The following is a 17,175-nucleotide window of genomic DNA, read 5'->3' on the forward strand; positions in this document are numbered from 1 at the left end:
ACACGTGCGCCGAGGCACACTGGTGTGCTGCGAGAATCTGTAAAACATGCAATACCTGACTACTTTGTCAGGGGCACTGACCTCCTTTCTCCTAAGACATCGATCAGCTGACTCATGACAACAGCCAACACAATAGCTGCCCAGTATGAACAGACAGAAATTATACCCATTTTTTGTCATATAGGCAGAACATATATTTTCGGTGTGCTGCAGAATTTTGGTAATTAATGTGTGCCCTGCGAAGAAAAGGTTGAAATCGCTGCTTCAGCCTGAGGGTCCAAGGCCCAGTGACTGCCAGGAGGGCCAGCAGCCCTGGTCTGGGGTGGGAGAGGAAGGATACAAGGTTAAGGAAGGGACCTTTGGAGGTCAGAGAGATCTGAGAGATCTGAGTTCAGATCCAAATTCCTCAACCTCTCACACTTTCCTCATCTGTACAATGGGCTCATGACATCGACCTTGGCAGGCAGTTGATCCAGTCCCCAGGGGAAGCCCCTCGGGGACTGGTAGTTCTGGTTAGTGGTGTTGAGAGAAGAGAAGGGAGATTGGGGGAATTCAGGCCTACCTTTCCCCATGACACGCGTGAACTGCCCGGGGAGGTCCCCCTCCGGCAGGGGGGCGACAGCCAGCTCCCCGTCACAGCTGCTCAGATGGTGTGGCTGGAGCCCGCCGCTGGCGCCCGCTGAGGTGGTGGCTGTGGCACCCGGGGCCGCAGCACTGTCTTTGCAGTCGGGGCTCTGGCTCTCGGGGCCCATGAGCGAAGCCGGGTGTGGGGCCTGGGGCTCCCGGCGGCGAGCCTCGGGGGTGGCGCTCGGGGAGCTGTAGGCCTTGATAGGAGTCAGGATCATCTGGTGCAGCTCCTGGAGTGGGATGCGAAGGCTGCCCCCCTCGATGATGTCCTAGACGGTCAGAGGGAGAAGACCATCATTAGGGTCAGGGACGGGGTGCCCCACTTCCGATGCTTCCCCTGCCCTGCCCAGAGCTCTTCCCAGACAGGACGCACTGCTATTGGCCCTTCATCATACATTCATTGGAAAAGCAACCATTTCCATTTTATCTAATATTAGCCCAGGTAGGAAACTTGGAATAAACAGATATGTACAGTGAGGAAAATGTACGTCACCTGAAAACCTCGCTATCTAGAGATGATCCCTAAAATGATTTTGGTCCATTTCCTTCCCTGGCTTCTTCAGGGCCTTTCTAGAAAATGCACTTCTATAGCTTACACTCACATACTTCAGAAGCTGTATAACAAAGCTTGAGGCAGGGTCATATGGTGGCTTCCTGTCTTGTGTATCAGTGGTTTTAAGTGAAGGAACCTTCATTCAGCCCATGATACAGGAAACACAGGGTAGTGGTTTAGAGCACAGATTCTAGGATGGATGTGGGGTTTCAAATTCTGACACTGCTGTGTGACCTTGGGTAAATGACTTAACCTCTCTGAGCCTGTTTCCCTGTGTATAAAATGAAGATAACAATAGTACCTGCCTCATCAGGTGGTTGTAATGATATTAATATGTGTAAAGCTGCAGGTCTATTTTTGTGTCACGTGAAGCAGAGTGGGTGAGGGGAGGAGGGTGGGAAATGAGTTCCGAGGAGCCACAGGGGGCTGAGTGTGGAGGCCTGCAGGCTGGGGCAGGGATGCAAGAATGTCTTCTAAATGAATGGGAAATGAGGGAAGGTTTGTCGCAGGGGCACAACATGTTTTATAAAGATCATTTGAGAGAGAAAGACATGTAAGATATATGTGTAGTATAATGTATAAAATTGCATATAATATATATATATACGACTTGATAAATTAGATCTTTCTGCACATGCAGTTTGATATACTGGAGATTATTTATTAGGAAAAGGAATGGAAGTTGATTCTGACAGACATTTACCCAGGTGCCAAGTGCTCCCAGAGGTGCCGAACAGGCTCAGACACTCGTGGCTGGAGGTCCGGGCAGGGCTCTTCCCTGGCATAGTGGGTGGGCCCAGCCTCTGCCCCAGCGCTGCCCAGTGCTTATGCCCTGGGATCCCGGAAGGACACTGACAAGCAGTGCCCTGATTACTAATGAAGATTTAATCTTCCGAGAGCCCAGAATAGCAAGGACAATTTTAAAAGCACGAGTACCAATCCATTCCTGGGATCCTCTCTTGCCAAGAAAAATTGCTTGATGATGTCACGGAACACAAGGATATGGAATGTGATCATTTCTGCACCCTGACTTTCTAATCAATCAGTTAGTAAGAGGAGACCTGAGGACGGCAGCCCTGGACAGATGTGTTCCAATTCTGGGCAGCAAAACACCAATCGCCCTGCTCTGTCATTGGCGGGAACACGCTTTGTTCAGGGAGTTGGGAGCAGAGCCTGAATTGTGCCTTCGCCTAGTTGGCACCCGAGGTTCCTGAGGGAAGGGAAATGCTAAGTAGCCACCAGAATTGTCTCAGTCCTGGCCAGGACCACTGTCCGGCCTTCTTTAGGGGAAAGAGTCCATTTTTCTTTAACACCTGGTGGATATGGCCATGGCGAGACCAGCCGCAGCCTGTGCTGGCAAGCCTGATGTGTGAGTTGGGGTGCTCCTGATCACTCCCAGTTTTCCTGCTGCCCAGACTGAACCAGCCTTTTCCCAGAATCTGATCCTGTCACGTGACTGGTTCTTTGACTTTGGACTTGGTAATCTGGTTCGGGGCAAGGCACATGGAGGAGAGCTAGCTGACCCATGCCAGGAGAGCACTTGCTGCCCCTCTGACCCAACTATGTGTCAACTGGACTCCTGCCTCTAGGTCCTCCAGTTCCTGCCAACCACTCAACCAGCACCTGGGTTCTGGCCTCCTTGTCCAGCTCCTGACAGAGGTGAGGAAGGGGCAGGACAGAAAAGTAGTGAGGCTTCCCATGAAAGCAGAAGGGCATCGCATGCATCTTGTCGTGCCATCCCACATGGCACCTACCACGGAGGCGAGCAAATGCAGGCCTGTGACATCATCAACTGCCACCAGACCTTCGTTTGCTCTCATCATGTGGCAAGAAGGTCTCTGTAGTTACTCAATGACGGGGAAGGAGATTATGGGTTATGCTAAGAGCTGAACTCCTTCAAATAGGAAACATATACTTGCCCCAAGTTCAAATCTTATCTTATTCTATTGGAGACAACCACACCAAAAGGGAAACTATACACATAATGAATAATGTTGGACACTTTCGGGAAATATAATTTACAGGAATCACGCAGGGTTTGGTTTGGTTTCCCCCACAGACTTCAAGCCGCTGACTCAAAGATAACGCTTAACCATCAGCTTCCACGGTGTGGCACCAAGACCATCAGATCACATGCTGACTCCTCAAAATGAATTCCCGAACTCAACACGGAGTGCCCAAGTGGAGCAGGAAATAGGAAACCGCCCAAATGGGACTCAATCCAGTGCCCTCAACTAGCTGTTGGGATTAATTCTCCATGTTGACAAAAACAGGAATTCAACCCAAGTCTCTATTGATCCTCATGCCATAATTGGAATCCTGTATTATAAACAAAAAGGCAAAAATGAAGCTGCGTGTTCACACGCAGGGCTCACATGAGAACTGAGGGCTCACATGGGAACAGGTAATAGGAAGGCTGGTCCACCATGGCACGGCCACCAGCTGGAAGGTGGACCAGCTGGAAGAAAGCTATTTTCAGACCGTCCCAGCCTTCCTGGCCTGGCTCTTTTAGGTCTTTGAGGAAGACGGCACAAACCTTTCCCAGGGCATTGAACAGCAATGAGATGCAAATCATATGGCAGAGAGCTTCAGCAGCCAGTGTCCCTGACACGTACGCAACTGTCCGTGGCTCCATCCTTGTCTTTCTATGAGAAGAACTGGACTTTCATACCATAAACAGAACTCCTGCATCTACTTAAATCCATCCTCTCTCCTTTTCATTCACCCAACATCAGCTGAGCCCTACCTGGAGTCAGGCACTGTTAGGTATAGGGGATCTAGAAACAAATATGGCTGAATCCTTGACCTAAGAAGCTTACAGTTGCTGGGACCCATACGGTGTGAGTATACTGCCAGGGCAGGGGGTTGTGAGAACATGGAAGAGGTGTAGGTGTGTGTGTGTGTGTGTGTGTGTGTATGTGTGTGTGTGTGTATCTCCTTTCTCCATCCCAGGGTCCCAGGCTCAGAGTATGTCTGATTGAGCTTCACAGTTTGGGAGTCAGCTGAAAAGGATGATGAATAAACATTTCATTATTAAAGATAAATGTTAAAAAAAATCTGCCTCAATGACCATTCTAATCTTTTCCCTTTTCCACCAAATATCTTGAGAAGTCTACATGTCCTTACCCCAGAGCCTCATCACCCACCTTCACTCCCCAGTTCATGGGTTTCGCTTTGGTCTCTTCCCAACTCCTTGAAACCCTTCTCATCTTGGCTATGGGTGACCTCCTGATAACCAATTATATGCAATTCTATATAACCTCATCATATGTGACACATTCATGGTGCCCGATGAGACTCCCTCCTTCAGACTCTCTCTCTGACCCTCGGGGCAGGCTCAGCCAGTGTCTGGTTCCTCCAAACCTCCTGTGACTTCTCAGGGCCTGTCTTCAGCTCTTAACACTCAACACACTTTTGAGGGTATCAACTACCATTTATACACAGATGACCCACAACTGAGTCTTTCAAACCCTTGAGGACTCTAGACTGTTCTTCTGGCCACGGACCTGCCTTTCTGCCTTGCTATTCCACAGGCACCTCAGACTCGATCCGTCAAACTGAGCTCCATTTCCCCACACTGGGAACCCTCCTATGTTTTTTTGTCCCAAATGGCATGGCATCCAGGTCCAAGCCCCCCTACCAATGCTTGGACTCCTGCTAAATGGCTCTGACCCTTCACCCCCTGATCCCTGCCGTGGTTCAAGGGCCCCCGGAGACTGGCTGTAGGCTCCTAATGTGCCTCCCAGCCAGCACTGGCCCCTTTCAGGTTCCTCTCCTCACCCTGCAGAGAGGCGTGTTCAGTCCAGGAAGACGTCCCCACCCGCCTCAGGGATGACGCCCCCGATCACACTAGAGTGTGAGAGCACTGGCTATGCGTGGAGCCCCCAAGGCCGGAACTGCGTATTACTCAGGATTCGCCTCCAGTGGCCGGGGTGAATCTAGTCCAAGGCAGATGCTGAGTAAGTGTTCAGTAACTGAGTGGAACGGCTCGGACACAGAGCTCATCTGCAGTGACTACTGATTGTGAACTAGCCATGGGCGGGGTCCCACGATCTCCTTAGAAATCCCCAGGTTCTCTGTGAGGTAAGAATGCTGTGGGAGGCCAGGTCATGGGACAGCATTTCCAACAGCATTATCAGCTGAGGATGCCTGGAAGGCCAGAGAAATGGCTGGTTTCAGGGTGTCCTGGTGGCCCAAGTGGCAATAGGTTATGGACGATACGGCCCTTGAAGAGCAGGAGAGACCCAGGTCCCAGGGAAGAGAGAACAGAGCCAGGGGCTGTCCTTGGTGGATGCCGACTTGGGGTTCCACTCCACCCCCAGGCCACGAGCTCCTGAGGGGACAGACAAGCAGGTGGCTGAACATGGATGTTCTGAAGCAAGCTCAACATGATGGTCTGACCCACAAGCTTTCCTCGTCACCGAAGTCAACCCAGACAAACTCTGCATTGCTCTCCTCCTGCCCAGTAGCTGCCCTCAGACTCCATATCACACCTGTCATCTTTTCGACATTCCCATTCCAGTGGAGAGTCATTTTGCAGAGTCAATATTATTCTAGGTGTGAAGTCTGCGATGCAGAAAACATCACTGACGTATCAAAGGTTAGATGGGAAGTCAGGGGCATGTCAGGGCCGCACGGGCTACCTGGCTGCCCTGGGGCTTCCACACACTGATTCGGCCCCAGGCCACAGGGAGCACAGCTCACAGCAGTTCCACCTCTCTGTCTCCGTGTGTGTTTCCTCAGGGACGGGACAGGAATGAGCTCCTGAGGGATGCTCCAGGAACAAGGGGGGTACATCACTCTTTCACCGTAACACTTAGCAATGCAATCCCTACGCAAAATGTTCTCTGTGCTTCCTAACAGATAAGGCCCAAACTGGCCTTTTCAATGCTTCCCAAAAGAGAACGGTTTCTTGTGTTAAAAATGGCAACAATCACTCTGGTGGACAAGCTGCTTAGTAAAGCAGTTAGCGTAGAAGTTTGAACAGCAGCAATAACCTCAAGGTCAGTTGCACAGGTCACCGTCATCCGTGATGAGCTAATTGTGAACGGGCCTGGATGTGCATGTGAGTAGTCTCTGTGTGTCCATCCAGAGGCTTTAAAAGCAACCTTCCTTAGAAAGCATACGTGCATATTCTATAAATATACCTTACCTTCTATGGTGTGGGCTATGCATTAACTATAACTATAGACGGCATGTAAAAGTATACACACATTTTGTGACTAAGTCAAGAAAACACACCTCCCATTGCATTAAAATGTGTAATTGCTCACAAACCTCACTTTAGCCCTACCTACCTCTACTTTGCTCCCTTCCAAAGGCGCCTGGGAGATAGCTAACGAGGTTACCACTGGAGCTCTGCAGGCAGCAGTAACTACTGAACTCCCACCGCCACCCAACAGTAGTGCATGGAATAGCGACTCCGGGGCAGAGCAGACGGCTCATGTGTGTGGAACCAGGCCTGCTCTCCTCTGGCCCTTAGATGAAATCATAAAGTCACCAAGTCCTAAAAATGACATCGTTTCCAGAGTGATGTCTGGATACAAAGATAGGACGAGAATGTGTTTAGACAGCAAACACAGAGGGACAGTAGCAGCTGATAACTGCTTTTAACACTGGAATAAACTCTTTTTCAGCATTTGGCATTTTTGAGATGGTTCCTATCCGAGTCATGAGGACCTATTCTGTTGTTCAGTGAAAGTGTGAAATTACTCTCTGGAGAGCCAGCGCTGCCGTCTGCCAAGTGACTTTGATCCCCTCTCTAGTGGGACCTGGGGCACACCTGTTGGTGTTGGCCCCTCTGGGGCAGCTTTCCTCAAACCCAGGTCCTTCCCTGGGTGGTGGGGAGCAGGCATGAGGCAGATCTGCACACTCTCTACACTGTTTTGTCAGGATTTCAGCCTCTGATTGTGCGTTGAACCCTTCTCTAATCTCTCCACATGCACAAAAGGCAGAGGTGAATGTACACAGAGAATTCATCTGACAGCACTTCCTCTGTGCCTGGAATGGCCAGTTACAGGCTGCCTGGGCCCCGGGAACAAGTGCATTTCAGTAGTCAGGTTACATGGAAGCATGAATAGCCAGGAGGCTTCGCTTCAAAATCATGCCATTTTCCCTAACTTTGATAAGGAAACAGCATGACACACTCTATCGGGTCTGCCAGTGACACTTTCCAACTGAGGAAAGTCCCGGGTCCATTTCCCCGTGATGAAGGTGGGAACGTCCTCTCGGCCGGGAATAACTTACCCTTTCCAAAGACTTCAGGAGGTTTTGTCTTTCTTTGAGCTTCTGAATACTGATGACAATTTTGTGCCTTGCACCTTTGGTAACATTCTGCAATTGAATTAAAGTTATATTAAAAAAAAACATTTTTAAGAATTAGCTTAGAGACTGGGAGGCTATTTAGTACTTTACTGTTTGCTTTGTTTCTACAGGTTTGCAGACTAGTAAATCTCTACTTGTCTCTCCCGTTAGCACCTATTGCTAGAAACCTCTTCTTGCTTAGTAGTCTAACTCCATCTGGCTCCACCTGAGTCTGTGTCTTTTGCTGTAACCTTCAGGAGAGGGAGAGAGAGCTGGAATAGCCAATTACCCCACCCCGCATGGAATTCCTTCACAGTCTTCTTTGTTTGTTTTTTAAATATATTTTTATTGATTTCAGAGAGGGAGAGAGAGATTGAAACATCAATGATGCGAGAGAATCATTGATCGGCTACCTCCTGCACGCCCTCTACTGGGGATCCAGCCCACAACCTGGGCATGTGCCCTTGACTGGAATCAAACCCAGAATCCTTCAGTCCGCAGGCTGATGCTCTATCCACTGAGACAAACCAGCTAGGGCTGCTTGTTTGTTTTTTGTTAATCCTCACCTGAGGGTATTTTTTCCATTGAATTTTAGAGAGAGTGGAAGGGAAGGGGAGAGATAGAGAGAGAGAAACATCAATATGAGAGAGACACAACAATTGTTTGTCTCCCGTATGTGCCCTGACTAAGGCTGGGGATGAAGCCTGCAACCGAGGTACATGCCCTTGACCAGAATCGAACCCAGGACCCTTCAGTCCACAAACCGACGCTCTACCCACTGAGCAAAACCAGCCAGGGCATCTTTATAGATCATTTTTAAGTCACACACTTCTCTTTTCCAGGCTCCCCCCCACCCCCCAGGTTCCCTGGAGTTTCAACCCCATAGAGATACTCATGGCTTCCTCAAATCTTTCCTATGCTTCTTATCTCGAGAAGATGTGAAGTCCAGTACAGGTCTCACCTGGTGTCACAACAAGGCAGTTTTTGTCAGGAGACTTAAACCTACAATTCAGTCCTCACTTCAGGTAAATGATTAGGATTCACAGGGTGGTGGATCTTATCTTCTTAATTGTGCAGCAATGATGAGCCGAAGGGTTTAGTTTAACACTTGTTAACTACGCATACTGCAAATTCCCAAATAGGAGGTTCTTTCTGAAATGAGGTCTCTAATACAAACTTCTTACAACTCTTCATAGCATTCCTCTTAAAAAAGGAAAAGATGGCAACCCCAGCGACATCTCCTTTACTTAGGAAAATTAAGTTGTCAACTGACAACTGAACTCATTCTCAAGATGAAGCACCGAGGACATATTTCTGTTTAGCCTTGACTTTGGGTTAGAGCGAATGAAATCACTCTGAAAAGTTTGTGCTGGCCTCTGGCATTGCCCTCTGCATCAATTATTTCTTGTTTTGTTTTTCCTGAAGTCAAACAACTTTGATGACTTAGATTTTTTTCTCAACTATGACCCAAAGACAAAAAATGCTCTTAGAAGCAGTTCTCATCAATTCCTGGGATCTCAAGGAGCAACCGAGATGAAAAAGCAGAGGGAGAGGCGTTAGGAAGTTGAAACGAGTGCCTTTCATTCTCAGAGAATGTGCAGTGACTTTGGGTTTTGTCTTGCATCTCAATATTGGTATCCAGCCAGGCCAGCAGAGGTTAACTGAGGGAACTGGATGTGTACCGGGAGTCCAGCGATCTGCTGGGAGGTATGTGTTCAGACCAGCTATGCCCCAAATGGCACAATCTCCTCTTCCTGCAGGGGAAATACTATTAGCCTGTTCAGACCATTAATTCTTTTAAGTCACTGCTCAAAGGAAACCGAGGTCAATTTAAAACATGCAAATAGCATTTTAAACAAGGGAAACAAAGACATCAGTCAGATCTATTTACTCGAGCACAGCGTGGTAGGAAACATGCTTAGTTTCAGGGGTTCTGTTGACTGGCCTGGCCTTTGGCAACCGCACTTGGAGAAAGACGCCTTAGAAGGAAGGAGGAGCTTTGTTCCTTTGTGGTACGCAGAAGGGAAATGAAATCTGAGACCTGAGGGAATCCCATCTCAATAACTGTCCTGCGTTATTGAAGGTGGTTAGAGGGAAAAAATATTGTGCAGCTTACTCCAATCTCAGCTAAGACCAGTCAGAACATGCTTTTGTACAAGTGTTGAGGCGTGAGCTGGTGCTTCTGCTCAGTAACTACTAGAACTTAGTTGATTTGTAATCAGACCGGGCAACAGACAACCAACCGTTCTATCATTCCCCGAACACACCCTGGTTGGACAGAGGGAAGGAGGAAAGGAAAGCATAAGCAGGACACAGGTTCTTTTGAGACCTTGGTCAAATGTTCCACTTCTAGGAGATGCCACCGATTCCTCCCTAGCACCCTTGAACTTGGTGAGCGTACCTAGGTTATACCTTTTTCAGGATACTCTATCTTGCCCTCATTTGCCCTGTGGTTATCTGCTTGTCTTCCATTTCCTACTGGACCCTGAAGGCAAGACCCTTGCCTTACTCACCATGCAACCCTGGCCAGAACCTGGCAATTCCTCAAAGAAGACAGCTACCGGGAAGGTATAGGAATGGGTCCAAATAAGATCTGTCTTGGACTTGAACTTCGAGTTCCACCCAGGGCACCTTCTCAGGGGACGGTCCCTGGAGCACGTACCTGAGCCTCCAGCTGGCACTCGGTGAGGGCCATCATCTCCTCGTAGGTCATCTGGGAGAACAGCGCAGCGTACTTGTGAAGGCGGAGGCTTTTTAACCAGGCTGGAACATCTGCGGTGCAAGATGCGCAAGAGGTGGGGAGAGACATTGAGAGGGCACGAGAAGAGATGACAAAAGGTGTGGGGATAGAAAAAGAAGAGGGTGATGGTCAGAGGGAAAAAAGAAAAAAAAACTTTTGTTACTAGTTTAATTTTGGCAGCAAATTATGGGCTTAGAAGTCTGGGTCTAGCCCTGACCTTCTCGGTCTAGCCCTGCTGACTCACCACTTTAGATCAGGGGATTGCTAACTTGGGGTCCATGGGCTTCAGGGCATATAGGAGCTCCCTAAAAGTATATCCCAATTTGTGAATATGTGGGTAGTTTTTCTGGCAGAGAAACATCCATAGTTTCTGTAAGATTTCCAAAAAGGGTTCATGACCCAAAAACTGGCAACTGCTTTAGCCGGACTACTTCATTACTGATTTGGAAAGAACTGACTTAAAATGTTAAAACTACATTTGATGAGTCTTCATCCTCAAGATAATATCTTTTTAAGTTCAGTGCAGATGTCCACATACTGTTTCTTCCGCTTCTCCAATGAGAGGAAAACCAGGCAGCTAAGACACCCCATCACCACCATGGATGGAGTTGTTTTCATTCTTAGCCTGATCACTATCCTTCCTTCCTATATTCCCGTGGGAAAAGCATTTCTCCAAGCTATGGGATGCATCTGGATGTCTCTGACATTTTCCTTGAATGTCAACCACTTATATATCAGGATTTGAAAGGTCCCAAGATTGGCCAGATCATAGGATAATGGAAATTCCAAAACACATCCAAATTAAGCCCCAACTTCGGGATTCTAGAATTAGGAAAATTAAATAGTAACTATTGAAAATCCACAGGAGAATTAGTACCTTGCTACAACCAGAAAAAATTGAGAAGTCTCTAGAATCATCTTCTCCCACCCCTAACTCAGACAGATGGCAAAATTAAGTCATTAATTCTAGATCACAGAGTATGGTGAAATGGGAAGAGGACCAGGTCTCCTGAACCCCAGCTTTTCCTACATTGTATCAACTTCCTGTAAAATGAGGACCAAACAGCCTATCAGTGAGAGGGCTGAGTAAACAGTGATTGCAAAGTACTCTGAAATGCGGAAGCACTGGTAAAAGTTATTCAGGCTTTCTACAAAGTACTAGCCATTCCTAACCATGTTGATCGCAAGACACTGTCTATTGCTAAGTGCTTTATTCTGAGGCACTGACAGAGACCACAAAAACTCCAAAGTAAGTGGAAACTTTCCAATTTTTCAATGTTTAAAGCAGATAACTGGGGTTGATTAAAGAGGCCTGCCTGTCCTACTCTGAAATCGGCCCTGCCTCCTAGGTGAACCAAACCTAGGCTTAGGGAATGAGGGTATAGGATGACCTCCTGAAACTCAAAGATATAGGAGGGGAGGGTAGTCTGGTGAGGTTACCTTTTGATTTGCAGTAACGGGAAGGCCAAAGATGGAGAATTTCTGGAGAAATAGAATTGGGTATCCAATGGCATTTTAAGAACAGATTCAGCCATCTCAGGCAAGAAATCACTTGATTCTGTGCTTGGAGCCCTTCATTCTACTGTGACAAATGGAGCCCCCTTGGGATCATCATTAACCACAAACAGACAGGTCTTCCTCAGGCACATAGTACCAACCCCTTACATCCTCCTCAACTCAAACTGCGACTGGATCAAGAGTCCAGGACCTGCCAGCCCAGAAGGTGCTTTTCCTCCTGTGACATCCTGGAGCTATTTTATCAGATTTTATTTTCACCGTGTTTTTGTTGCAGTTAAAACAATGCTCATAGTTCTGCAGAGTGAGCGGCAAATAGCTACAGCACCAGCTTTTAGGCCAATGACATGTCACCGCTTTGTCACCAGGGTTCATGTTTGCTACTTACATCATTGAAAAGCCCCAAGTTGCTACTTAGAAAACTCAATGATCATGACTTAAAGGAGTCTGGGTAACCCTATGCCACATGTGGGCACAATTCATCACAAAAGAATATGGAGCAACTTCCCGGGCCAAATTTTCACTGGGTGCCCTATAACTTAATCATGCAAAATCCACTTATGATTAAACAAACAGAATCCTGAGCTACTAAATCATGTTGAACACTGGGTGCTTTATGATTATTATTTTTTAAACTGGGTGCCTTATAAGCCAAGGTGACAATATAGTGTTTTGAGTCGGGGAGAGTGGGGTACAAGTCTTGGCAAGTCTCAGTTTAATCAGACCTAGTTCCTGTCCATAAAAGTATTTGACAGCCAGAATCCCCTTGGTTAGAGGAAAGAAGGAGCCTGCCTCACTCATATTGTCAAAATGCAGGTCACTGGGAGCTCTTTTTCTAGAAAAGGTTCCTACACAACTTCGGAGCATGGAGAAGTAGGCCTTGCTGAAGCCTTATTTCTGGATATGTTTGTGGGAAGTGTAAGCTCTTCTTGGCTCTAGTCTCTGGAGCAGGTACATGTGACTCTGCTTGTGCAGCAAGCACCTCAGTGCCTCGCTCAGTGTTGGGCGCTTAAACAGCTCTCCCTTCCTGCAATGTGACCTGATGAACAAAGAAGAGGAAATCCCAGTTCTCAAGAACATAGCCTACTAACCTTCATTCGCCGGTTGGCGGCGAGGCACTTTCCTTTGCCAAGGATTAAAACAAAACACCATTAAAGGGGAAACAAACCAGAGAACTGAGTGCCCTCCCTATTTGACTCCTCCCAAGCCAGGAATTCATTCCACTACTTGGATGCTAGATTCTGTAAGATGATGGTCAGAAATGAATTCTAACTAAAAGCTCAGGTCCTTGCTCGTGGTCCAGATGCTACATGGTTGGATGCAAAGCTAAGAACCACCTAGCATAACCTCAGACCTTCCTTTTTCATTCTGCAAAGCTGGGGCTATGGCTGGTAGACACAGAGAAGTGGGGAGAAGCAGGGCTATTTCCTGGAGGAGCTGATGTGTGATTGAAGGCGTGCATGCCTCCTGGGCTCCCATTTCTGGCTGGCACAGCGCCGTTTAAGCTTCATCTGGGCTGCTTCTGATGGACACCCCAGTGGAGGTCCCAGACTAGAAAGTCACTCTCTTATGCAGTGTGAGAGAGAAAGATGTTTTGCTATGTGCTGGGATGACTTCCTTGCCAGGTGTGGGCATCCTGATATTTGCTCACTCTACATTTATTGAATGACTGCTATGGAGGCCAAGCTCTGTGAAGAAAACATGTCCTTGCCATCAAGAAACTTTTAATCTGGAAAAACAAAATTATAATAGTTGCAGAACAAATGCTAAGTCTACTCAAAGTTCTAGGGGGCACAGAACTTGGCTTGGGGAGTGAGGGATAGCTTCACAGTAGCAATAAAACTGGAATCACTGGGCAGACCGTATTGAGGAAGCCATCACAGGAAGTCAGAACAGTATATAAATAAAGCGCATGTCTAAGAGAGCCTTTGGGGTCAAGCAAATGCTTGGGTGAATGATAGAGAATGGCTAGACACAAGGCAGGGCAAATAGCCAGGGGTCAGATGATTGAGATCTGTAATTCTGAAACAGAGAAGGTAGACTTCATCTTGTGGGTGATGAGAAGCTGCTGAAATCAAGCAGTAGAGGCTTAGTCAGATGAGTATGTTAGAAAGATGATGTCAATGGAGAGGCTGGACTGGAGGATTGTGAGAATGAAGTCCAGAAGATGAGTCCAAGCCCTTGGAGATAGCTTGGGAGGGCAGTGGCAGAAAAGGAAAGGAAGTGAACTGATAGTCCGTGAAGATAAGGGAAGAACAGGGAGTCAGAGAGAGAAAGAAAGGAGCCTAATCAGAATGGTTTCTTTGATTCAGGTTTGGGGAGATAGAAAATACAGAAAAGGCAGAAAATTCAGGGGAGCAGCAGGTTTGGGGTGAGAAGAGAGAGATGGTGAACTCCACTTTAGATCAGTTGAGTGTCATTGCCTTTGGTTCAGCAGGTGGTTCAGCTGCTCAAGATCTCTGAAGAGAGGTCAGAGTCAGACAACCATTTCCTTGTCAGTAGCATATGGCGGTTATTTTATTTTTTTAAATATATTTTATTAATTTTTTACAGAGAGGAAGGGAAAGGGACAGAGAGTTAGAAACATCGATGAGAGAGAAACATCGATCAGCTGCCTCCTGCACACTCCCCACTGGGGTATGTGCCCGCAATCAAGGTACATGCCCTTGACCGGAATCGAACCTGGGACCCTTGAGTCCGCAGGCCGATGCTCTATCCACTGAGCCAAACTGGTCAGGGCTACATGGCGGTTATTTTAGCTGTGAAAATGGGTGAGGTTACTTAGGGAAAGAGCATGAAGTGAGAATAGGAGGGTGGCGGGGGGAGCCCTGGGAGTGCCAGACTTTTAGGGGAAGGTGTGAGAAGAGAAGCCCATGAAGAAAACTGAGAAGATAAGACCAAAGGGTAGGTGGTTTCTGGGAGAGAGCAGCACCATCCATGTGCAGACACTGGGCCCCTGTACCACAGTGTCCATCCTCTGTCAAGCTCCTGCTAGATCTTTCTGCAGTCTATCTTCTCATGGCTATTTTTGATAATAATGCTACACCCATCTTTTATATGCTCTGCATTTACCTGCTAATCTTTACCAACGGGATGAAGTTTCCAATTACGCTGACTTCTATTTCCCTTTTAGAGTTTGGATGACTCAGCCACAGAGAGGCTCTGTGGTGTGTAAAACAGCTCACCCAGAAGCTGGGATCCAGTTAGAACTCAGGCTGCTTTTCTCAAATGCCTGCTGTGGGAATGGCTGCAAATACCAGTCAGGTCAACAGGTCATGTTGCCCCACCAACAAGGAGGCCCCACAAGAGAGAATGATGGCATCGATATTGCTGAAAGGCCCAATATGGGAAGCAATGAGAAGGGCAGGGAGTAAGGCATCCCTGGAAGAGAGGAACATGAATAGCCTTGCTTTCCAGATGAGGCCTCACCTGTGGTGGTTCTGGTACCTGAAGATGGAAGAGAAATTCCCATTAGCGAGCCAGGCTCATCTCAGACAACTCTCTTCCAAGATATGACAGCATCCTTGGTCTTTGAGGGAGAGAAGAGGAAAGCCGCCAGCTGAGGGGTAAGAAGGGCCCAGCTCTTCAGTGTTGAGAACATTCCTTTCTAAAGTCTGGCAACACCATCAGGATTACTGAAGACTGTATTTTTGGCCAGAGCAGAACGAGGAGCCCAATTCTGTCCCAGCTTTTGAGCAAAGGAAAGAAGGCGCCTTGATTTCTGGTCCCTGTGGAGCTGTAAGCATGCTCCTTGACCCTGGAACGTGTCCACAGTGGCCTCTGGGAGGGGCTCCATGCTCATGGGGAGCACATGTAGGACTTGGAAGGCACAGAGATGGCCTACTTTGGGGCAAAATACTCACTTACAAGGGTTCGATACAAACAGGAGGGACCAAATTTCTCCTCGCAGCTTCCATGAGCTATGATGTTCATAGGTTCTATACAGAGCCTACTTTGCATCATTAAATAGCAGTTGGGTTCCGTGTCAAAAGCTGCCCTCTGCGTGCCTGCATAGTCCTTACAGCACATCACATACTTGGTCAGGAATGCGGCCTATAAGTCTCAGGACCTTAGAATGTGGGAGAGTCTTGGGGATTTGTTTTTCAAAGGCATCAGGCTTCTCAGCCTTTCTGAAAGAGCTAGCATAAATCTGGCCCATTAAGACCTAGCTGTGCAGGTCGTATTTTGGCATTTGAGAATAGAGAAAGTAAAGCAAATTTACTAAATCCTGGCCTCTAAGTTACATGAATTCAAGTGCCTAGAAAGTCAACATTCAGAAAATAGTGACTCGTTTCCATGACAGCCATGCTGAAAAGCGTCCCAGCCCAACGCGTGGAGCTCTAACACTCCCTCTCCGCACTCCCCTTTATGACCCTCAGACGTGCTGTGTTCCCAGCCTTCTCACAAAGGCTCCTGACGGTTTCCTTTTTCTTAATAATTCTCAATAATTTTTTTCTAATCTCATTCTGGGGAAGGCAGAGGTTCAAAGGAAAACAACTCAAAACCATGAACCAGCTATTTCAGAACAGGCAATATATTTCCTTCGCTATGGAGAAAAATATGTTTACATAATTTTCATCTAAAAAAAACCTCCTTAGAAAAGGCAAATCGAGCATATTTCCATAGTCACTGGTCTGCTCCACTCTTAATTGCTGTTTCTATCAAGGTTACTGGAGCCACGGCTCCTTTTTGACCTTTATCATGTCTGAACCCAAACCACCTGACAGTTTCAGTGACCTCTATATTTTTGCCCTAACATAATACCTCACATCATAGGTGTACCCAGTGAATTTGTAATGGTGAGGCCGAAGCTCATCTCAAAAGAAACAGACCTCCCATCTCTACCCCTCTCACACTGACAACTGCAACGAGAAGCTCTCACTCTTAGGCCCAAAGCTATGGGCTTCCCTAGCCAGAAATCTGGAATGAAGTCCCCCAATGAAGTTGAATACAGATAAGCATAATGTTTAAACTGTGCAGGTGAGGAGAGAAGCCAGAGGTCTTTAAAAGGGAGGGCCAGCAAAGAGCATGGTCCACTGTGGTCCTGGCTGGCTCACCTCCACTGGAATGTTCTACAGGTTCCCACACTCACCCTGCCCCACACTATCCCCCCAAACTCTTTCTTCTCCTATATACTCTTTGCTATAGATGAGACCATGGGCTACGCAGATGCCCCAGGCAGAAACGTGGGCATCATCCTAGATTCCTCCCGCTCCATCAGTCGACACTCCATTAGTGTACATTCCTGTCACCAAGATCCTGTGAACTCACTCCTTTGCATTCTCCCTGCCAATTGCCTTGGTCTATCTTCCTTTTCCTCCTCAATTACTGAAATTTCTTCCAGCTTTCAGTTAGCCTCCAAATTCAGAATCCCCCGTCCCCTTCTCACTCATTTATCCTCCACCCTGCTGCGAGGGTCCTATGTCTAGTATGAAAA

The 17,175-nt window shown here is 47.5% G+C and overlaps 1 protein-coding gene across 1 annotated transcript in view; it reads right to left on the bottom strand.

Annotated features, from left to right (window-relative positions):
* The window catches only part of SAMD4A (sterile alpha motif domain containing 4A), a gene marked incomplete at its 3' end in the record, with an annotated part of 179,553 nt that overhangs the window by 20,218 nt on the left and 142,160 nt on the right, over window positions 1–17,175 (bottom strand). Inside the window, exons 4-6 of the mRNA XM_023760767.1 lie at window positions 10,146–10,255; window positions 7,427–7,513; window positions 563–896 (exon numbers count right to left, since the gene is read on the bottom strand). Of these exons, the coding sequence (XP_023616535.1) occupies window positions 563–896; window positions 7,427–7,513; window positions 10,146–10,255 (531 nt within the window). The remainder of the gene's footprint in view (window positions 1–562; window positions 897–7,426; window positions 7,514–10,145; window positions 10,256–17,175) is intronic.

This window comes from Myotis lucifugus, unplaced genomic scaffold (assembly GCF_000147115.1).
Source record: "Myotis lucifugus unplaced genomic scaffold, Myoluc2.0 scaffold_191, whole genome shotgun sequence".
Taxonomy (NCBI): Eukaryota; Metazoa; Chordata; class Mammalia; order Chiroptera; family Vespertilionidae; genus Myotis; species Myotis lucifugus.